This window comes from Rhamphochromis longiceps, linkage group LG11 (genome assembly GCF_057381845.1).
Source record: "Rhamphochromis longiceps isolate RC_006_pf linkage group LG11, R_longiceps_female_GT1.1, whole genome shotgun sequence".
NCBI lineage: Eukaryota > Metazoa > Chordata > Actinopteri > Cichliformes > Cichlidae > Rhamphochromis > Rhamphochromis longiceps.
In genome coordinates, this window is record NC_140567.1 from 17,600,830 (window position 1) to 17,624,450 (window position 23,621).

Sequence of the window (23,621 nt, forward strand, 5' to 3'; positions counted from 1 at the left end):
CTGACCCAAAAAAATCCTTAAAACTTAGAAACAAATTATGGTTATTGAAAGTGTAGTGCGTGTTGTCAACATAAAAAATGTACTGCATAAAAATTTAAAATGTGTCACATTTGACCTCTGACCTCTACCTCAAGGTTGATACATTATTTGGAAGGTTAAAATGATAGATATAGATATTTAAAACTAGCTTTGTCACTCTCACTTCCATTGTTTGCGCTGACAATATATAGGCATACAGGAAATGATATGGGGAATCTAAAGATTACGTGACATTGGACCTTTGACCTCTTCTTCAAGGCCAATAGGGTCAAAGTTTCATAAAGTGTCTTTTATGTATTAAAACTGTGCTTAAAATTCTGCTGTCTTTGTTTTAATTGGCAACATTTATGAAACGATCCTGGTGTTCCTGGATTCTAAATATCACTTTATTGGTCACATTTGACCTCTGCTCTCATTTTCACATTTCACATATACTTTTCTTTCAAGTCAACCCAAACAGGCATTATTTTACTGCACCACAAACTTCTTTACATACATACATACATTAACAAAGAACAAAGAAAACAACTAACAATTAATATGTAGGTAAGAGATCGTGGAGTGAGCTGGCTTGGTGGAAGTTTGAGCTCTCTGAGTGCTTCTTGTTAGTTTATAAAACACACAAATGAAAACCAAATAAACGGAGTAATGCATATCTTTTCACAAGTTAAAGTCTGAATTTTGAAAGAGCTGCTGGAGCAGGGTGCTGAATATGAGCTTATCAAGACATAGCTTGGCGCTGCAAATGCAAACCCATTGACAAGAGTTTACTGTACCGGGAAGACAATATGTTTGAACACTGAGCTCTGAGGAATGTGTTTACTAGGTTTGCTATTTTTTGTGACTACTTGCCTGTAATGTCTTAGGCAGCAGTGTGTTGAACTGCCAGGGCCACCACACAATGTAGCATGGTTTTCAATGCAGAACAGCCAAAGAAATGCAAAACGAAACAAAAGGTCTCCTGCAGCAGTTTACTGTTATTTTCAGTCTGTAAAGTAAACTTGGCACTCACTGGGTACACAACAACACAGCAATGAATGCCCTTGAGGATCGAAGAGAAAGGTTTGCCTTCTGAGACCTTGGCCAGTACTCTAAATGGTAATGACTAGTGCATTAGCAGTCGCCTGGTTGTTTAGTAGGCTGAGGGTAATGAGGAAATCAATGGACCACATTCAACAAATATTTAGAGTCTTTTTTAGGAGTAGAACTTATTCACCCTCAGCTCAGTGAACATTGCCTCGGCAGTCAAATACCATTCACATAAGATTAGTTTGAGCACATTGATATAGCCATGACTTACCACAGATGTTAGATAATATGTTAACTCGTAGTCTCTTATGGACATAAACAGTCTATCGATAGTAACTTGTAGCAGCCTGTGGGCTTCAATTAAATCCAACTATTCACCCGCCAGTTAGTCGATGAGAGCTAGACCTGCTACTTTTGTGGCTCACACTTGTTCCCTGTCTGTTCGATCCATCTTCTTCCACAGCGCAGTCCAGATTGTCACGGTTCAGCCCCATTATTTCCAAAATGTCTTCACTTTGTTTTGGTATAACAGAACTCATTTAGGAGAAGATTTTTTTCTCAGTCAGAATTCACTGAAGAGTTGCTTTATTGTCACAGCATTGACTTTAATGTAGTAATGTAATGCATTACATTTATTAGTTTTTTATTTGTCTTAAAAACCTTCAGTTATCTGCAAGATGAGCAGGTGGAAAGAAAAAAACTCACACAAGCATTTTTCCTGCACACTTATGCTAGCATCACCTGACTTCAGTTCATGTGCAGGAAGGAGTGGTCGAGCAGTTTACCACTGTTGAGGAGTGGCGATGTGGACATTACATTTTTCTCTGTAACATGAAAGGACAAGAGCACAATGGTAAGGTCCAATCTGTGCACTAGCAGAAAACAGCTATCCACTGCTGGCGACACAAGATTGAGTCTCTGCAAGCATCTGCGCAGACAGCATGCTAGCACAAAGCTAGCAAGAACCAGTGAAAAAGCTAAGTGTTTGCTGACACTAGTGGCACTGTAGACTCAATTTCTGCCTCTACCTTTTTCCGACACTGCATCACACACCATGTCAGTGTAATGAGTAGTGCAACAAATAACTTTTCCTGGGTAGTTTTAAAGTAGTGTATAGCATTATTTTTTTAAAGTACCAAGTAGTGTGTAATATCTTATTTATTTTAAATTTAAAATTGGTATTTATTTTAAATTTTAAATTTTAAATACCAATTTTTAATTTTAAATACCAATGCCAACAGTGGTCCACTCACAAATGTGTATATTCAGTTGGGGTCTTGCTCCAAAGTCAGGGCTTAAATCTAGAGGTGACCTCAGAGTTTGGACCTAGATACCATGGTATCTGTGACCTAGATGGACACAGAAACCATGACATCACCCACTGGTTTGCAGAAGTCTCACATGGAAAGCCTCAATTTCAGTGCTTTCACTATTTTATTGGGGGGTCAGAATCAGAATCAGGAGTGGATATGGCTATAAAGATGCTGCTTCATTGGCTGAGGACTTATCCACAAATCCTTATCCATTCAGGATACAACACGTTCTCACTCCCATAGCGTAACATTTTACACCAGGTGACAAATCGTCAACATATTACGTTTTCGGGCACCCAACACGTTCCTACATTACGACATCGGAAAACTGAGGACAGGCTAATCTTCCTTTTTGACACTTAGAACAACCACAATTTGCAAAATGGACTTTTTTAGTATCATCTTAAATAAAACTGAGCCTGTGTACTCAGTGGGAAAGTAATTACTGAGTTCGGGCCCAAAATACTTTTTTGCAAGTTTTTTTGCAACCACAGTGATGGTGACAGTCATTTAAAAAAAGGGCAGGTTTCATTTTAATATTGGATTCACTTTTCAGACCCGAGAACTACTCTATGTCCGTCTTTTATGCTGTCTGTGTTTGGAACATTCCTTTATATCTATTATTACTGTTACACTATCTCTTACCGTACATTACCAAATCTCCATTTGCACTATTTGCCCATTTGCACTACTCTGCCTGGTTTGCACTCAATGTCATTTACTCATTATATTGTATATTGTATAGCTTTCTTGTTATATGTAAAAATTGTATTGTATTTATTTATTTAAATTTTACTTTTTAATTATTTTACTTGCATTTTTAATCACTCTTATATTTAAATGTTCATTTGCTATTTTATCTAGGGATTGAGAGTAACGTAGTTTCTATTCTCTGTATGTCCTGTACATGTGGCAGAATTGACAATAAAGCTGACTTTGACTTTGACTTTGACTTATTATAACACATTTGTCATTTTACCAATAGTAATTTTAGTTTTTAAGACTTGTGTATTCTCTCTCTTCTGAGACATTCAGGTTTGTGGGTGTGTGCGTATACCAGCAGCTAGTACACTAACAGCAACCTTAGTTTTTTGTGAGCTTGGTGTTCTTCCTACATGCTCTTTATAATCACGTGTGTACGTCTCCTAAGTTTAGTTCATCTGCTCAGGGAGAGAAGGCTGCCAGCAGGACTTCACATCCACTTCATCAGATGTCCATCATGTCAAGGAGGAGCCTTGTGTGTGCACTGATGCTTAACATGCTGAGCATCAAAAGAAGACCACAGTTTATTTGACTTGGTAGCACAGTCAGTCTCACGTAGCCACAATATCTTCACTAAAACCTGTCATTAATGTGTATTTGAAACTTGCACATAAACAGACTCCCGAGCTCACAGAGCTGACTGCTTGATGTGAGAAGACTAAACAATAGGCATTATAATTTTCAGAAACCTGCGCAAATGAAAATTCATCCTCATTATTCATGACATCAAACGGGGCTGGGGGCCCTGAGCAGGCTCATTTGCAGCTGAATGTGGGAGCCGGTGGAGACAGTGCCCTGTTTAGCATGTGTTTGTGTTGCAGAAGTGGTGGAGGGACAGAGGAGGAGAGGGTACCAGTGGGCCACAGCTGGTGTGCCACAGTCTAAACCTTCTACCTGCTGATATCACAACTGACAAGCTGGGCCGTGATCAGGGATTAATAGTCTCTCTCTGACTTAAGTTGAGGAAGTGGACTCCCACACAGCAGTCTGCCTGCTTGACCGACTGAGCCAAAGTTGTCAGCTTGTTTCACTGGCTGTACATCTCATGCTCGTCCATCTGTCCATTTTTCTGATTACAATTTGTGTCCCTCCTTTTACCTCTTTGTGCAACTCCCTACAGATATGTGCGTGCATGTCAACATGCATCATTTTCTTTCTGCGCTCCTTTATGTATTTCTTCTCACATGTGTGTATTTCTTCTCTCTCTGCAGCTCTGTGAAACCAGCTGTGTGTGTTTACTCTACCTGGTTTACCTGCTCCAGGAGAGCAAGCTGCCTGCAGCCACTCTGTCACTTGACATGCCGGCTGACAGACTCCCGTCATGGCTATGAGGCCTGCTCGTCTGCTACATGATTTTGCAGACATCATTTGTACAGCTAGGTGGTGTGCACACACGATTCTATTTGTTTGATCTCTTTCAAGCTCTGTCTGACCAGTTGTGCATGCTGGCTCTACCTGCTTTCATTTCCTGGTCTACCTGCTCCAGGAGAGCCAGCTGCCAGCAGTAGAGCAGTCAGGCAACATCAGCTCTGTCACGTTGAGAGACTGAGACAAACATTCGCTGTGTCCTTTTCAGAGACATGATTTGTTTTAGCAGCCATGCTTGACAACAAAAAATAACAGTATGCTGAAATATTCAGCTGTGCAGAAAACACACTTCTATTGCTACATGCTTTTTTTTTTAAAAAGTCTCAGCAGTGGATTTTTCCCTTTACAGACTGGTGAACATTATAAAAAACGTGGGCCGTGGCCTTGAAATAACAAAACAGCAACATCACATTATGCTAGTATTTCTTTTTGCCTGTCTGTGCTTGTGGGAAAGGCAGGTGCTTCAGTAAAATAAAATAAAAAAAACATTAATGGTATTGAAGAAAAACCTATTTCTTAATATTCGGTAATGAAAGCTGTTGTGTGCTTCATCCAGTGGCTCCTGGAGACCAGGTTGCTCTTTGGTGTCTGTGCTGATTCTGACCCAGTTCCTTGCAGGTTTTATTCGTGCTATTGATTCTCTTTTACACATAACTGAGTGGCTGCCATCATGGAGCTGGATTTGAATGCCATTTGTGTAGGTGTTCCAAGACTACGTGCGTCTAGCGGGGATTTACTTTGTCCTCGATCTGAGCAGAACAGCTACTCAGATCAGATCTTCCGTCGAGAAATCAATAGATGTGTTTTTAAACCGACCTAAAATGTTCAGGGCCAAATTTTGAAACTGCCTCAGATTTTTGAGGCGGACTTCTTGGAGAGGAGTCCTTTATAAACGACACCTGGATTGTGCATCTCTCTCTATTGCCTCCATTATTGTAGGGTTTTTACAATACAATATAAAGCACCTAGAGGCAACCGTTGTTGTGATTTGGCGCTGTATAAATGAAGCCGAACTGAACTGTGATGTTGATGTTGGGATACACATGAAACCACTGGTTCAACGATACTGCACAAAAACTTTGTGTTGATCTGAGTGCCTGCTGCAACCCCCGTATGTTGGAAAGGGATGGAATTTCATTCATGATGACTAAAGAATTGAAGAAAAAAACTTTAAAATATAAATGAAAGGTCTGCCCTGTGAAAATCTTCCAATTACCTTCTCGTGAACAGTATTCATCGGAACTTTTTACTTACTTGAAAATTCCAAAAGTGTTTTCAGAGTTCTGCAATTGTGAATCCACTGAATTGGGATTTAGGCAGACATCGCAAGAAACAATTTTTCAAAACCTGGTCAAATAAAACCAGACATTAGAGAAGGAAAGCTGTATTTTGGGTGTCCTGACACATTAATGAAGGCACACTCACTCAGCCCAATGCTTTGATCGAGCTACCACCTGATAGAGTTATCCTAAAGCACTGCACTTTCCACTGTGACAATAAAAATCTGAAATACACTTAGCATCAAGTCGTTTACGCATCTGTCAGGTCTTACACTGTAGCAAGATTTTGCATGGTGTTTTCAGGGCTTAACACACCCAAGGTGTTCCGGCAGACAGGAAGGCAGGGCAGGTGTGAACAGCTGGTCTTGAGAGACATGATAACAGACCAAAGGAACGCAACAACCGGGGTGAGAGAACGCATAAACCCATTAAAAAAAACACAAAACTGCGAGAGAGATGTTTGTGATTTGAAGAGAAATTTTTAAAAATTCCTTTGCTATTCTCCAAAAAAAATAAGGCAGCCTTGAGATTTTTTAAACTTTATTTTGTTTTTGCCAGTAGGAAAAATCGGGCTCTTCAGTATTGTGTGGGCAAGTTGAACCTGTTATGGTGTGCAACACTGAATATAAGGAAAGGTCAAATAACACACAACAATTTTATTTTTGTAAACTGCTGAAATCATGAATCATAAAAGGGTCAAAGCATAATTTCTGTCTTTCTTTCTACTCGTTTTACTTCTTTCACTCTTATTATTTTTATCTTTAAGAATTATCAGATGCAGTGAAGGACTAGAATTGGTCACATCACATTACCACGTAAGCATACATGTTCAAATTTTATATTGACGCTTCAATGCAAGGCATGTTAGTATTGGGGTTGGCTGTAGCTCTGGTGGTAGAGCAGATCACCAACTAATCAGAAGGTTGGAGCTTTGATCCCCATCTGTTCCCACCTGCATGGCCAAGATACTAACCCCAAGTTCTCTGTCAGAGTGGGAATGTTGGATAGAAAGCACTTACATAGAAAGAGCATAGAGAGCAACTTGTGTAAAGTGCTTTGATACACATAAGAACCAACCCATTTACCATAGTTTTGCATTACGGCCATGTGGAAGCAACGTAGCTAAAAAAAAAAATTAAAGTTATGTGATCATGAGACATATTAGAGTTCCTTTTTGTTCAGAATAAACCCAATAATGGTAGATTGAGGGGAAAATAGGGGAAGGGGGATTCATCGTGTGGTGATTGTGAACATTCTGGTCAGCCAGTGTAATAGTTGCTGAGATAATTCACATTAAAGACTGTGGCGGTCTGACTGACAGACACTGCTGTCCATAGGGCCCAGTAGTGGCATAGCTAAACATCGTGTGAATTGTTCTTTCAAGAAAACGTCTAGCTCTTGATTAAAATGGTGTGATCTTTTAGTTCTTAAGGCGTTAAAGACTTTATTTTAGTACGTTTTACTTTTTTTTACTACAAGTAACAACAGATGTTTGACTGTTTGTTTGTTACTTGTAGTGTAGCTCTGTAACCTCATGCTAAAAGAGTGCCCTGTAGTTTCTTATTGACTCCAACTTTGACAGTGCTACAGCATAAACTATTAACCAGCTAATAGCCAACCTACTCTTCAGTTCAGTAACGTCCTCTAACATGACTGGAAAGAGGGCACGATCATGGACTGTGGAAAACAGAAGTATGACCTCTGGGCAGCGCTTGTGTCTTACAAATGTTTTTTTTCATGCAAGGATATGAGATGATGCTAGCACGATAGCATGCTAAACTTCAGCAGATATCTCAGCAACTGTTTATTCTTCATAATTATCTGGTGTTCAGTTCATTGTGCTTCCTTTAAACTAGCAGTCTTAAATGTCTATGCAAACTCCTGACAGGCCTGTTAGTTGCCTGGGTGGATGGTCATTTTTAGATAGCCTTCATCCTGGTATTTGCAATCACACTGTATTAACAATTCTCTGGCCTTCGATTGTCAGAAGCTGTTGACTAAAAGTGAAATTAATTCAGTCATTCCTGTAAGGGAAAAGCAAAGATAAAGGCACGGAACTTTAAGCTGTTTCAAATTTGTTATCACTGATGCTTTTTAAAGCATTTAAACACTGCATTTATTTTGAAAATCCAAAAACAGGTGAGAAATAGACCCTCAAACTTATAATTGAAGATCTCCTCCAAGCAGTGCAGCTAGAGATTTCATTCAACTATCCATTCCAGTCCCTACTTAATAAATATATCCAGTCCAACATCACTTTTATTTCTCTTATGAAAGCGATGGATGGACACAGTCTTTGTGTCCTTGTTGTAATCATACTCTTTTTTTTCTGTACACTTGCCAAGAACGTTCTGTTTGTGTTATGGATGATAACCGGTGCTGAGTTTTGCATTGCTTTATATTCATCCTTTTGCAATGAGAGGGTGCAAAAAAAAAAACAATGCACTTCCATTTGAAATGATTAAAGATATTTAGATCACTTTTAAATCCATGAGTTTAAAATTGCATGTGTAACTTATTAATGCACAAAACTGCATGTTTAGAAGTTTAGATCAACAACATGGTTGTCGGCAGAGGTAAGCAGTTTAAAAAGGATTCCTAAAATTGGAAGAATGGACTGATGTAATCGAGGACATATATATAATGGAGAAAATGACCTACACTTTGAGACTGAAATCTGATAAACACCGAAAACAGTGGACAAAATGGATAGCCTATAAGACTCACTCAGCCCCATAGGGCAGGGACCTCTCCTCATTGTTGTTGTTTTTTTTTGTTTTGTTTTGTTTTTTCCCCCTTTTCCCCTCTTCCACAGATTGGGTGTCCTTTATTTTTTTTGGTTTGTTTCTTTTGTGTTCTTTTTTTTTTTCGTGTTTTTTGTTTGCATGTACTATAAAATTGGAAAAAGCACAAAATAAAAAGTTAAAAAACAAAAAAAGGATTCCTGTGATCGAGGATACCTGCACCAAGCCTCTAGAAGAGGCTTAGCTGTAGCCTGGAAACAAGTCTGTCTGGAGTGGTGGTCAGCTTCCCAATGAAGGCGAGTTTTGGATCAAATTCTAGGCTGGGAGTCAAACCCCCCAGTCAAACTCTTTTTTTCCCTCACCGGTGTTCCCACTAATGAACGGCACTAATTGATTGAAAACGCTGGTGGGAGGGGATGAGCAAGCGGGGTTTGAGAGAGTGGGGTGGGGGGTGGATTGCAAACAGTGTCTGGATCAGATCCAGACTTATGCGGGGGCCCACAGTAATGAGCCCTGAGTATTGTGGGCTTAAACGGAGGAGGGACAATAATACAGGGTACAGTGAGTACAAGTGAACAGACACATAAAGGGGACATGTGATCCCTCCAGAAGCTGCAGCCCTGCTGAGTTTATTTTTAATTACATTAATTCCTGGAGGTCAAATCATGGTGTGCATTTGTGGCTAAATATAATGAGATTACATGTTCAGTATACATTCTGCTGAGAGTTTCATGTGCCTCATGCTGCCCCGTTGTTCTTCTTGTCTTAAACTATGCAAGTCCCAAGGAACGTAACTGCATCCAAAATAAAATCAGCAGCACAACGCTATGTCTTTATTTTAAAGATAATACACTGCAGCCAAGGGAGCTTTGGTATGCAATCACTAGGATTACAAGAGAAGCGAGTCACCTTCCCCCTTGGAAAAAAAATCTAATTGTATCTCTTGTATGTGCAATAGAATTCTTTCCGCCACTATCCAGGGCTCGTGACCAGCAGGTGAACCAAGATCAAGCACAAATCAAAAGCTTCTCTTTGTTGTTCATTTGTACCTTTACCGTCACGGAGGCCTGACTCACACTCAACCCCACCATCCATTTCACCTCACTAATGGAAGGAAAGAGTCACAGCTTTCACTCATATCCATTAAAGCATAACACATGGTGCTTGGATTGGAATAGTACTCGCTGATATGGAGCACAAGCATGTCATATTTCTTTCCAACCCGTTACACAGCAGTAAATTGTCATTGTGTAGTGCCAGGCGGGTCAATTTCTTTCTCAAAGAGCACTTTTGCCACAAAAGAGGCAAAAGTGGTCAGAGATGTTGGGGAAAGAAAAGTGTGTTTGGTTTGCTTTGAGGATTGTCTTTAAATGGCAGCGATCTGGTGCAAGACTTCTGATGATTTGTGCACATGCGTTCCTGCATTCAGTGGGAATAGCATTACATTTTCAGGGATTGCATTTTAACATCCAGTAATTACAGTCAGTATTCTCAGTAATGCTCAATATCTTAGGGGCTAGAGACTCTTGATTGGACAGCGAAGTACTTGCCTGGTAGAAGGACAGATAAGCAGAAAAATGACTCTAAAGTTATTATATTCAGATATTTTTCTTGGCTGCTTCTTTTTTTCTTGCCATTGCCTTATGTTAACAAACGTTTTTGCGCAGAGCTCAGAGCACTTCACATAACCTTCAAATTTACTGTCCATCAGCAGGTAGCAGATGGACAGAAAACCTGGTTGCTTGTGAAGCTGAAATGCCTCATTTCCTTTCTCTCGTGTTTACTACACGCTGTGAGGTTTGTAAAGGAACATTAAATCATTTACAGGCAGACTGAGCTCTGCTGCATGCAAAAATAAGGTAACCGCTTTCTTCGCTGTTTGCAAGGAGCAACGTTATTAATGAAAAAATAGTTCTTGTAATTACTCTTGCTTTTCGTGGAACTTCACTTTTTTGAACTGCTAATTCATAAACTGCTAATTCTGCTAATTCATATCGCATTTCTGACATTTCTCCTTGTACTGCACTTCGATCCCGGGGTTTTATTCATGTGTGAGGGAACAAAAGAACAGGAGTTTGACTGACGGATTGGTGCGGCATCTGCAGCAGGCTATGCAGATGTTTTACAGGTCTATTGTGGTGAAGCGAGAGCTGAGCGTGAAGCTGAGAGTTTGATTTTACTGGTCGATCTACCTTCCTGCCCTCACCTGTGATAGTGACCAAACGAATGAGAGCATGCATAAAAGCAAAATAAATGAAGGTGGCGCGGCTTTCCCTAGGAGATAAAGTGAGGAGCTCAATCAGCTCCAAGCAGACATGCAATGGAGCCAGCTGATGCGGTTCAGCACCTTTAAAAAAAAATAAATCTGTGTAAGTATTAGGAAACATCAAGTAGCATATTAACTGCACCTTAACATCATGTCCAAGCCAAACCTTTTAAACTTTTAAACTGTACCCACACTGAGCTGAGATTACGTTGTTCTCATATGTTGTAAACAGGACACAACGCAGCCTGGAATCATTTTTTATTGTCCTCATTATTTTCTTACTGTCTTACTGTTGAAACATGTTTTCGTTTAGAGACTCTTTATTAATTAATAATAGTCATTCTTTAATGACATTTGCTTGGAGTTTTCCTGTGTGCTAAGACAAACAGTGTTGGGTTCACACTTCCACAGGTGTGATTGTGGAAGTGTGTGGTTGTCGCTCTGTGTTATGCCTGTGACGGATTGGCAACTTGTTCAGGGTGTACCCGGGATGTGATCTGGAACGGGTTTCAACCCCACTGCAACCTTCCGGGCCATGCTTTAATTTCAAAATGATGGGATGGACTCCAATCAACGGTGCTCATTTAAAATTAGCAGGAGGAAGTTGGTAAATTAACACGTAGCTCATGACGCATTTTTAAATACCGTGATTTATAAAAGAAAGCCACAACAAATGGATTTTATGTATTACTGAATTTCTGATTGTGATTGCTCTTATACTGGACACTGTCGCTCCTTAACCGAGGGGGACTGTGTGCAGAACAAAGGGGTGTAGCAATGTCCGCCCTGCTAGCAGGAAAAAAACAAACAACAAAAAAAGCTTGCCTCCGTCCAGAGCATCCACACGGGATGAAACCTTCACCCACTCTATGCAGTCGTGGGCCGGAGCAGACCTTTGGCTTTCGTTTAATTTTCGCGAAAAAAAATCCTCCAATTTATTCAATTTTGGTTTTTTTATGTTTAATTAATTTTACTCGATTTTATTTTCATTTAAATATTGTACGGTTATAAACCATTTCATTAGACGACAGCTACTTTAGAAAATGTCTTTATTGTGGCGCATATACAGAAACAAAATGCCTTCTTTAATGCAGCAAAGAGAATAAAATGCTGCTGACGCATGAATGCAACCGCTTTAACGATCTGCTAATACAATATGTAAAAGTGTGACAAATACAGGGGTCCGCTTTTTTGCTATTTTAATTGTAAATATTTCTAACATACCTTAGCTTACAAAGACGCGGGCCTACTGTCTTCCACCACGCAGGAGACGTCTTTAAACAAGTCCTTTTGGGAAGCCGGGTTTACCCAGTTGAAGTTGAGTGGCATTTTCTCTTCCGCTAGCTACTTGTTTGTTAATTTTTTTTATTTATGTATATTTTAAAAAGAAATCCTGCTTTATTGTCACATATATTCTGCTTGTTTTAAGGGCAATATAGGGGCGACTCACTGCGCAGAGGAATTTACGCCCACTTTGAACGCCTCCAAAATCTGAGTAAATACAATAAAATAGATTAATAAATAAAAATGTATTTATTACCGTGTATTAGCTGAAGTTTTATGTCTGAAGTAGCAGATGATTATAAGACACACACACACAGCTTGTTTAAGAAAAAAAATTAAATTAAATTTATTTAAAAAGCAACCGACTCAATGACAGGAGTAAAACATTGTCCGTCGTGGACAAGATCACTTTGAAACGAACGTATACATCACTTCTCCACTGAAATTTGAAATATCATACTTTACAACTTCTTTACATAGGCTATAACTGCACTCAATACATACTCTTTGTCTAGACGTGATTCCTTAAATAAACTGGACGCTATCGGGTGCCTCAGCGAGAGGCGCGCGCCTCGGCAAGAAAGTGCAAGTTTAAGAACAGTGCGCGAGGCGCCGGTGTGTGTGTGTGAGTGAGTGAGTGAGTGAGAGAGAGAGTGGGAAGGAGGAGGAGGGTGCGGGTGAGGCTATAGATACAATATTCAAATCAATAATCAGCAGCTAATTAAGCAGCCGTGTCCTGGAGATGAAATGCCCATTGCTGTTTTTTTGTTTGCTTGTTTGTTAAAGTGCAACTGACAGTCCGAGGGAGGGGAAATACAACAATGATCATGTGTCTACATCCCGTGTTAGTGAATGTAACGCTAACCCCTCCTCTGGTGGGCCTTTAGTTAAGAACCAGTTCCAAACATGAAATTAATTGGCGAGGAGGGGGATGTGGGGTATTTTACAAGAGATAGTTTTACACTGCAAACCAAATCAAGGAGATGTGTTTTAGCGTCATATTCAGTCTTGTGAGCTTTTGTTTTTCTTGTGTGACTGAGGTTTGCTTGTTTTGCGCTGCTGCCTTCACGGTTTTGCTGAAATGTGAATATTTTTATTTATTTATTTTTTGAATCGCTGGCAGATGTGTTTTCGTCGGCATCAAAAGGAATGTGGAAAAGAGCGAGGATTGAAATAAAATTCGAAAGCTTCCTCGTTTGTTTTTCACTTTTGTTGTGGTTTGGTTTGCATGGCAAAAAACGCAACGATCATCTTTTTCTTTTTTCTTTATTTGTTTTTTGTTTTTCTTAAAGGGTTTTTAGGGGTCCGAAGTAGCCGGGAAACGTGAGAAAACTGAATACTAAGCCTAGCTCCCCACTTATTACTGAGATTAACAGCTAGGCTGTGGATTGTGACGTTTATTTCGAGGCCAGAAACATGTTTTCTTCATGTTTGTAGTTCGCGAGCCTTCCAGGCATCTAAAATATAAAAATGCAAGACTTCATACAAGACTAAATGACACGTGTTGCTGTGTACAATATTTAAAGACAATGCCAGTCTTTATGTGGCCGTGAAAACCATCTCAGTCGTTGTTTTTGCTCGACTCCTGGTCGCTCTGGTCATCGGTGAAGCACACGTCCACGTCGCTGTCATTGTCGCTCTTTTGCTCGGCTTCCTCGAACAGACCGCCCGGTTTGTCCTCCAGTTTCTTGACGGTCTGTCCGGGGTGTCTGGACTTGACGTGCCTCTCCAGGTCCCGCCTCCGCACCAGCACCTTTCCGCAGAAGTCACACCTGTAGGGCGTGTTTCCCTCAGCGTGGAGTCGGATGTGTTTGTTCAGGTTGCTGGGATCTCCGAAGGGCCTGAAGCACACCTTGCACTTGAGCGGCTTGTAGCCTGTGTGAGTCCTCATGTGGATTTTCAGGCCGTATTTCCTGGAGTACAGCTTGCCGCAGTAAAGACACAGATGTCCCTTTTTAGGCTTGCCAGAAGTGGTGTTGCTCGTGCTTCCAGCGGGGATGGAATCCAGCCGTGTCCGGTTCTTCTCTGCTGCGATCTCTGACAGCTGTTGTGTGTGCATGGCGATCTCCCGGTCAATGTTCGTGATCGACCCCAGGTCGTGGCTCAGCGAGGGTGCACCAAAGTATGACATGGATTCTGGGTACTTGAGGAGGTTGCTGAAGTGGAATTTCAGCGGATAGTAGGAGGAGCTGTATAAAAGCTCCCCGTTGTAGACAGTGAAGGGCATCAGGGGGATGTTACAGTCTCCACCGTAAGTCTTGACACCGTCGAAGTGAGGGAGGGAGAGTCTTTCAAAATGGAGACCAGGGGGCATTTGTGGGTAACGGGACGGGGACAGGCCGGAGTGGAAACGACTTTCTACGTGCTTGAAAGCTGAGGTCTCCTCCATGTGAGGCAGCAGCGGGAAACCTCGGATTGCGTTTGTGCACGGCACCATCGGAGATGTGGAGTCCATAATTGCAGGTGGGCACTTGGGAGGGTGGTTCCCTCCTGCGTTTAGACCCTCGCCCACGTTGCGGATTGGTTTCATGTTCCCAATGAGTTTGCTGAATCCCATAGAGCTCAGCTTTCCGTTGGCCTCCTCTCTGGAGCTCTCCGCTCCCGGGACTTTTGAGACACCAGTTGGCTTAAAGGCTGAGCGCACACCAGGATGGAAGCCCATGCTGCTTAGCATTGAAGTGGTGGCGCCCAGGCTGAGGAGATGCCCCTGGTTTCTGCCTGAAGTGACGCTCATGTCGAGGGCCCTGTCCTGCTCCTCGGAGCTGCTTTTCTTTGACAGTCCCGTTTTGTTCAAAAACGGGGACGAGGACACCGCCCGCCGACCCGAGTCTGTGATGGAGGAGTTACTGTGAGCGCTCCTCGGTGAGGCGGAGTTGTTGGGAATGTCTCCAGATTTTGGTGACCTGCTGAAGGTCTCTGTGCCCCTGGCCTGTTCGCTGCTCACAAACCCTCGCCCGTTGCTCAGTGCGCAGTGGAAGTGAACGTGAGCCTTGAGTGTGTTCGGGTATTTGAATATCCTCCAACAGTACCAGCAGATATAACGCTCCTCACCTACAGAGACAACACATACGACAACAACAGAGACATTAATGTGGAGCGTTAGACCCCGTGCGTAAAATGGCAATAACAGCCACTGTAACTTGTAAAAAAAAAACCCAAAAAACAACAACAACTGTACATGTAACCACACACACACACACACACACACACACACACACACAAAGTCAAACAAACATAAGCTTGGGCTGAAAGGATTGAAAAATCAGAAAATACACGTTTCCCATTCCCAACTACATTATCGCAAAAAAAAAAAAAACAACCTATAACATTAAAACCTATTTAAATATCCCATTTACTCTGACAGATTTTTATCAGTCACTGCTACACATCACCTGAAATTTCAATTCAAGCCTAATGGATATGATCCGGTTTCTAAGATCTGGTGCCAAATGGTAATAGACACATGGAGCCATCATAATGACCCCCAGTCCAGCACTCTGAGGTTAGGCCTAATATAGATGTAATGATTTTGTAATCCTCATACGGGCCATTGTTTATGATCACCATCAAAAGGGCAAACGCCCAGCCCAATCTGGCGCTCAGAAAACGACGCATTGAATGCGGGACTTTTCCTCTCTGTGCTCTTTCCCGTGGAAGTGACAGCAGCTGTTGCTTGAAATCGCAAGTCCCCGGAAACAATGGCGGCGGCCCATCTGTTGACGCCTCATAATGGAGGAGAGCGTATGTCCAGGAGCGCACACGGTGTGTTGGGCCGGAGAATCAGGGCAATATACACCCCACATAAAAGTTAGCATTCATTAGCCCACAATACCTTAACGCACCCACCTAATTTACCGTGAAGCACTTGTTTTTGAATTTATTTGCTTTTGAATACATGAATATTAATGGCGCGATGACATTTGTTAACCTCCAGTCTCGCGACTGAATCACCAGCCTCTTCTTTCTCCATGGTCGCCGAGGCGCGTCAGTTTCTGCTTTTAATTGCTTTTTTATTCTGTGTTTCAAGAACCGCAACTTCCAGCTCGAAATTAAATGTGCAAGATAAAATAATCGCCTGTTGATGGAATTTCCAATGAAGTATCGGTGGATAATCTTTTTTAAACCGATTAAATTCTTCTGAGCTTTTTTTTTTTTTTAACCAAGATTAAGTGTTTAATCCCCGACGCGCAAACGCCTACTTTGCACCAATTTGGCCCGCACAAATTGATTATAAATTCGAAGACGGGCTGATGAAAAATCTTAACCCATCGAGAAATTATCTTTCACAAAACTGAAATCCTCTTGTGTTCTGTATTTTAATCTTAGCAAATCGAATCATTTCATCCTAGCATTTTATTCCAAAAAATGATTTGCGTTGATGACCTGTTATCCACTGTATCGTCTTCATCCGCCCACAAGAACTAGTTTTTAATAATTAAACACCACCCAAAATACAGCTAAAAGTTCAGTTTTCTCTCCCTTCACGAATCTTTTTATTCCAGTAGGCTATATTATTCTTCACTTGATTTCTTAACCACGATATTTTATTTAACGCGCGACATGAAGAATTGCAAATGAATAAATAATCCGCCTGCAGGGAAGCAAAAAACATCCAATTGATTTCCATCTCTGAGCGATAAAGCAGTCACATTATGGGGTATTGGCAGTCATTTAACTGCACGGTGATAAAAACCCTCAACATGTCGATGTGTCAGATCTGTAAATCGGAGGCCATGGCCACAGAAGGTAGTGTTCACGTGAAAACGACACACGCGTCCTTAGAAGGAAAAAAAAAGTCACAGATTTTTTATGATATTGTTATTATTGTTGTTGGATTAAAAATCGTTCAACTGTCCACGTTAGCAGCACCACTCTCTGCAGACTCGTTTACCTTTCTCGTCGTGCGTGGGAGTGGCCGTGGTGGGGATGTCGTACCACTGGGCCAGAGCGTTGGAGTACCACACACTAAGCTCCTCTCCTGCGGGGATTTCTCTCAGCACGCGGTAGAAAATCTCAAGAAAAAACAAAAGCAGTGTTAACTTAAGAGTCCATATAGAGGGGCAAGGAATTTGCTCATGAGAAACTTCACGAGGCCGTTAACTGTGATGTCACGGGCTTAAAATATTCACCTGTCCGCCAGGCAGGTCCGACAAAGCCTCCAGGTTCTGCTCTTGGCTGTTCCTGGCGGCGCGGATTAATCCGATCCAGTCCGGGACGGGACATCCTGACTCATCTACGAACCCCCCCCTTACCAAGCGGATCTGAGCCAGGGGGGAAAAGAGAAACACGATGAAGACAAACGTGAGCAGTGAGGGCCATTTTTGACCATCAGAAAAAGGAACATTTTTAAAAGAAAGGTCGCTGCCTTCTTTAAAAAAAATGCAGTTTTGCTATTTTTGTCTTTTTTCACATTACAAAAAACGAAATTGCCACAAACGACTGTCTTCCAAGTCGAGCTACCTGAAGGGTTCAGCGGCCACTAATAATATTCCTTAAAACGCGCTTAATGCGTCTTTTTCCGCTCTGCTGATAATTCATTAAAGAGGATGACACACGGGCCTAATTGAGTTGATATGGGAAACGAATTTGAGGAGTGTCAGAGCGTTTCTAAACTGTTCAAGGACATTAAAGATCGAAGCGTGACATTTGACACAGAGATTGCACCTGATGATCGCCGGCAGCCCGGGGCCACGCATTTAGACACATCAATCACCCCCGATGACAGCTTCAACAATAACACGGCGCAGTTCAGTTAAAGATGCTCACAGAGCCGCAAAGTCTTCACTACTGCGCGTGTAAAAAAAAAAGGGGGGCAGATATATTGGTTTGCCCCCCCCCCCCCCCCCCCCCCCCCCCCCCCCCATACTTCCAGTCCGAAGTACTTAAAAAGTGCAAAAATGCTGGTCTTTGAATGGGCATCATTTAACCCCCAAGCTTCACTTAATTTAAATAATTAATTGCTGATAACGTGGGTCTAATTCATGTTTCACTGTTTCAATCTAGTTGTTTATTTATGTTTTTTAAAATTAATTTTATTTTCCTTTATTTTTGCTGATTTGTTTTAGGATGTTGTCTCAGTGGCATCTTTCTGTGGCCGGATTAGATTAAAATTAAACGGCTCATCGGAATAACAGGCCCGCCAGGCAGAGAAATGTGAGGCGGCTGAGGGGTTGAAATCCCACACAGCAGACCCGGGTCGCCCATTAGGCCGGTTAAGTAGAAGCACAGACTGACAAGTCAGCCGCTAATGGAACTCAATTATTTCCAACTTGACAGGCCAAACCAATTAAAAGCCTAACTCAAGGCCCGATGGAGTTTGACAGAGCAAGTTTAAAAAAATATACATCTAATTTCTAGTGTTGCTGGAGCTACTTATGTTTAAAAACATAAGATAATATACATAATTCTAATCACGTGTAAAATATACTATATAAATATAGTAAAATGCTTTAATGTATATTATATCAGCGAAAGAATAAAGCAGTTCCGATACAAACTTGGAATAACGAAAATGATTTTGAATAAAGGCAAGCTTACAAAAATAAATCAATCTTTATATCTTCCAAATTAATTTAAAAATAAAACCGTTATTAATAAAAAAAATATATAACAAAAAAAAACTCGAAAATGCAAAGTAAAAACAAGAACTTTCCAGAAAGAGACAATTATTCCACGTTTCTTCTTTTAATGCTCTAAACTTACCTTTTTCTTGGGCCCTACTTCCTTGCGGTCCGACACGTACTTCCCGAGTTTGAAGATGCCCGGTACCGGTCCAATCCGGAGCCCGGCCGGGATGCTGCAGTCCGCAAACACACTGACGGTGGTGGACGCCCGGGTGGCTTGCATGGCGTGGGGTGAGATCAGAACCATGAAGACTGATGGAGACGGAAGTATGGAGAGCGCGCAGGGAAGGGGGATGAAGCGAGAGGAGATGATGAGGACAGGCCGATGTCCGCCCTCAAAGTGACGCGGTGGCGTTATGCTCTCCGGCTTTTCTAGTGATGGAGCAGAGTAAGTTTACCCCCCACCCTACCCCCAGCCACGCACCCACCCACCCACTCCTGTATCTGGGGATGCAAGTGTGTGAGGGTGTTTCAGATTGGGGGGATTGTAGCAAAGAGGTGATGCTGTGCTGTAAGGTCGGAGGGAGAGAAGGAGGAGGACGTGGTGGTGGGGGGTGGGAGCGGTCCTGAGTTTGTAGCAGCAGCGGTGACTGTGTGGAAGTGAGTGTGAGAGAGTTGGGCTCACCCAGCAGCTGTGTGGAGAGAGAAAACGGGCCGGCCTGGTCACATGGAGACTTTCCCTCACCCCGCTGTATAATGAATTGCTCCAAAACGGTCAAGAGACACAAAGGGCCAGGCGACCTTCCCATCCCCGAAATCCAATTTGTCAAGGCCAGAGAAAAGAGGGTGCAGAATCAAAGGTCCAGAGCGGCCATTAATCCTCAGCATGTGGCTTTGTCCTCCAGACAGTTCCGATATTTTAACTGACAAATCCACTGTATAATTTCTCCATAAATCCTCACCCTTTTCCATTCTTCCCTTTCAAGGCAGGTTTTTGGAAATCAGTGGCTACTTTAAATCTACTTGGCTGGCATTCTTTAGGCTTTGCATACTTCAAAGGGCTTTATTCTGCCTCCGCCTTTGTGTCCTTAGATTAACAAAAGGCGCAGGAAAGTTTAGAGGACTTGTTAACTTCTATTGACTCTCGGCGTGTGCCGGGTTGAGATCAGGCAGGTACTGAAAAGAGAGAACCACCAGCAGGAGGAGAGAGAAAGAAACAACCATCATCATCTTCTTCACGACGCTCACACTTTGTTTGTTTGTGGCTCTCTTGGCTCAAGATACAACAGATTATTTTTTTTTTCTTTTTGGTTGCTCAGGGACACGAAGATAATAGAATTATTGCAGAATATATTTATTTATACCTTCATAAAAATACCATATATATATATGGTATTTTATGAATGTATATATATGTAAACATGGAAAATCGTTTGTACAAAAGGCTGTTTCTTTTAACAAAGAAATATATTCTCAAAAAATATATTGTCATTGTTATTAATATTTTTATTATTATGACAAAAAGAAAAAAATATGCTCAGTCTGTCTCTCTTATTAAAAAGGCTAGAAATAGAAACGCTGGATTCAAGGTGATTCTACTGGCTGCTTCCTGTGGCTGGACTGACATAGTAATTGAACCTGTTGGTTGATTGAATGATTAATTGATTGATTAAAATAAATAAATAAATAAATAAATAAATAAATAAATAAATAAAGTCAAATAACCATGGTAACATCGCTGCCCTATGAAAGCCATGTATCTCCAAAACTTTGCATGAGCTCACACAGGCAGGTCTGGCTATACAGTGTACTTCTTTTTTTCTTTTTCTTTTTTTTTTTTTTGCGATGTTAAGTCATTTGAGAATGGATGTTAATATATTTTAATTATTCTTTCCATATTCTTTCCAAAACTGTTATTTCTAACAACATTTTTCTTGGATCTGTAGCTCTTATGTGATGCCCACCAAAACCCACTTGTTTGGCGAACACAGTGTCTGTGTACTGGCAGACTTAGAATCACATTCACAATGAGGCTCCGCGCAGCAGGTTGTTTAAAGATACGGATGCTTTTTGATGCTGTCTATGAGTCTGAACTGAAAAAACAACAACTGGGTGATCAGTTCAGACCATGAACAAGTTGACCTCTGACCTGTCCACTGTGCACGTCTCCCTGTGTCTCTCTCTTACACACAAACGCAATTAATGTAAAACATGTGGTACTAAAACTATCTTGGAAGGGGATTAGAGTGAGGAAAGACTGTGGGTATGCGACATTAGAACCAAAAAGATGGTGATAAATAAAGAGACCCCCCCCCCCCCCCAAAAAAAAAACCCAAATAAATAAATAAATAAATAAATAATTTAAAAAATAAAATGAAATAAAAGCACTTCATTAGTGCATTTCCGCTAGTTATCTCTCCACAAAATGAAAATAAACTATTTCACACAAAATGAAAATAAACTATTTCAGGTACTATTTTCCCCCTTCGCCCCCACCTCCCTGCGCTCCTCCACAGTCCTGAACTACACGCGAACAATCTCGTCAATGTTTTTGCGCCCGGCTGTGCGGGGGAGTTATTTATTAACGCCTCGCCATTTGCGACTGGTTCCCATCCACCCCTGCTTTGCTTTAAAGGCCCGCACTTCTCCACAGTGAAATTAATTATTCTCTGAGGAGGAGGTGGGGTGAATGAAAGGAGGAAAGAAAACGAAGAAAAAAGAGGGGAAGACGTTGCCTTTCTGTTAGCGGAAAAAGTCGCCGGGGTGAATCCCCGCTCCGCTGTGCGCTCTGAAGCCCTGAAGAGTGGTCAAAAGGCTCGGTGTCAGAGTGACGGCAGTGTTGGAGGCAAATGGGATGGAAAATTAAATGAAATTAAATGGCTGGAGCGGCCTTATTGTGCCTCCTCCTATTCTTTTTTTTTCTATTTTTTTTAAGAAAAACATTAATTACATAGTTGGATCTTTATTCAGAAACTATTGCGGATTCTGCGAGTGCTCTTTCTTTTTAATGAACTCTTCTTCTCTTTAATAAACTTAAATAACGACCTGAGAAGAATTGGTGCTCGGAAGAGGTGGGAGTCGGGTTTTTTCTTCTTTTTTATGGCCCTCTCTGCCTGCCTCTTGCCAGCCTTTTTTGGATTAAAACTGTCTAAACGGTGGGGCTCTCTCTGATTTAACTGGTTGGCCATTAATGACCCATGAATATAGAGGAACAACCTGTCTGCAAAGCAACGCGGTAAATACGGAGAGCAATGCCCCACCAGGGATCTCCATTCATGCGCCCTGACTATACTTCAGGGGTGCCAAGGGTTCACCACCACCTCTCCTGGACTGGTTTCAATGGTCTAACCATTGAAGACCCCTCTGAGTGCAGAAGAAAACACATTTTTTATGTCGACCCATAAACTTTCTTTGGGTCTATTCAGGGGAGGGAGGGGGGAGAGAGCCCAATCATTGTCCCACTTAGCAATGTGGCCTATTTCTCACAGATTCCCACGTTTTAGAAATGACTTTGTTTTCCTCTAAATCCATTTATTTCTCCGCGTGTAAGCCAGCACATCTTGTGTAGCCCACCTCTCGCATTCAGTCGGTCACACTTAAATTTTGATTCAAGAAAAAAAAGGAGAAGACGAAAGAAAGAAAACTGAAATCCTCGCGCGTATGGCTCTCTGGCCCCTCCGAATCCCACCCAGCAAAACAATCATTATTATTCCTTTCAGATTCGTGCCTGCTCTCAGAGCAGACCGTCCATCTTCTCCGTGCTTTTCTTTGCTTTTGCAGAAACACCCTCCCCTGCTCATCTATGAGGTGTTTCACACTCTGAGAAACCTGGAGAAAGATGCAAGCTGCACCGTGGGCAGACCAGCTGCCTTGATGCGGGTGGGACATTTGAGACGCGTTTGAATAGTAATTGTGCTTGTATGGGACTCCCACCAGATGACATGATTGGGATTTTAACCCAGACTAATATTCAAAATCGCATTAGAGAGGAGCCGAATAAATGGCATCCGATTCAGCGCTGTTCATGCGTGATTGCATTCAAAAAAATCCCTACTCAAAAGTGGGCTGCAGCGTTTTGGTATTCAAAGTCTCAACAAAGTTTTTTTTTTTTTTTTTTTTTGGAAGGCCACTTTTCCCTGACTTCAACTCACTTTGTCTCGCGTGAGAAGACGCGGATAAAGGCGCGTGAAGTTCCGTGAATTGATATGTTTCGGTGTACCTTATAAATTCATACCTTTTCTCACTCGACCGCCTCAGAAAGAAAGTGTCACTCAGGCCGATTTTCTCTGCTGTCCGGCGCATTTAGCAGCAGATCTATTTGAGGAGTTCATTCCTAGGCAAATGTATGCAGGCAGGGTCGCCCGTGAATAGAGCAGCGTGTCAGCCGACCCTAATTGGGATTTAGCTACCCAAAGCATATGCGCCGAAGTAACAGAGAATCACCGGCTTCAAAGAAAGTCGCAACTTTTGCCCTTCTCGGTGAATCTGAGGAGCTCTTTCCCTCGCCCCGAGCAAAAGCGCATTTTTTCTCCCAGGATGAAGGTTAGTGACCCACTTCGGCGGGTTTGTCTCTGCAAGCTGGCAATGTGAGACAAACAAATATAAAGGCAAAGAGCACGCTTAAAGACATGATACCTTGACTCGCCTGCATGGCTGAATATGGTTAGACATTTTTAGCGAACTTCACGGTTATTATCTCAACAAGGAGGTCAATATTTTCTAACATTTTTCTGCGACAAGTTAAACGTTAAAAGAATTTTAAAAAAAAAACAACCCAACATTTAATTCAGTCTCGTATTTTTTTACATCCTAAAAGGAAATTGCAACTAATAATAAACATAAGCGATAAAAATATCAATGATCAGGTACACTGTCTTTGAGGGTTTTTTAAAAAATATATATTTTAAAGGAGCGCATTTTGCCTCTTTGTTTTATATGCTGTGGAATTCAGAATACTTATTTATTTATTTATT

The 23,621-nt window shown here is 41.6% G+C and overlaps 1 protein-coding gene across 1 annotated transcript; it reads right to left on the reverse strand.

Moving 5' to 3' along the window:
• Positions 1 to 11,877: 11,877 nt before the first annotated feature.
• prdm13 (PR domain containing 13) lies at positions 11,878 to 19,089 on the reverse strand. Its single transcript, XM_085422550.1, has 4 exons — positions 18,788 to 19,089; positions 17,215 to 17,346; positions 16,977 to 17,097; positions 11,878 to 15,136 (listed from the first exon to the last, which is right to left on the reverse strand). Exons 1-4 carry the CDS (start codon positions 18,953 to 18,955, stop codon positions 13,647 to 13,649), a joined length of 1,911 nt encoding a protein of 636 aa, XP_085278676.1. The 5' UTR covers positions 18,956 to 19,089; the 3' UTR covers positions 11,878 to 13,646.
• Positions 19,090 to 23,621: the final 4,532 nt, after the last annotated feature.

What these genes read in the sequence shown, in the direction of transcription:
- prdm13 (XM_085422550.1), bottom strand. Translation starts at nt 18,955, where the DNA reads ATGGTTCTGATCTCACCCCACGCCATGCAAGCCACCCGGGCGTCCACC. An exon ending in AAGTAGGGCCCAAGAAAAAG is followed by an intron (nt 17,347 to 18,787) that starts GTAAGTTTAGAG and finishes CCCCTGGCTCAG; the next exon opens with ATCCGCTTGGTAAGGGGGGG. An exon ending in TCCCACGCACGACGAGAAAG is followed by an intron (nt 15,137 to 16,976) that starts GTAAACGAGTCT and finishes TTGTCTCTGTAG; the next exon opens with GTGAGGAGCGTTATATCTGC.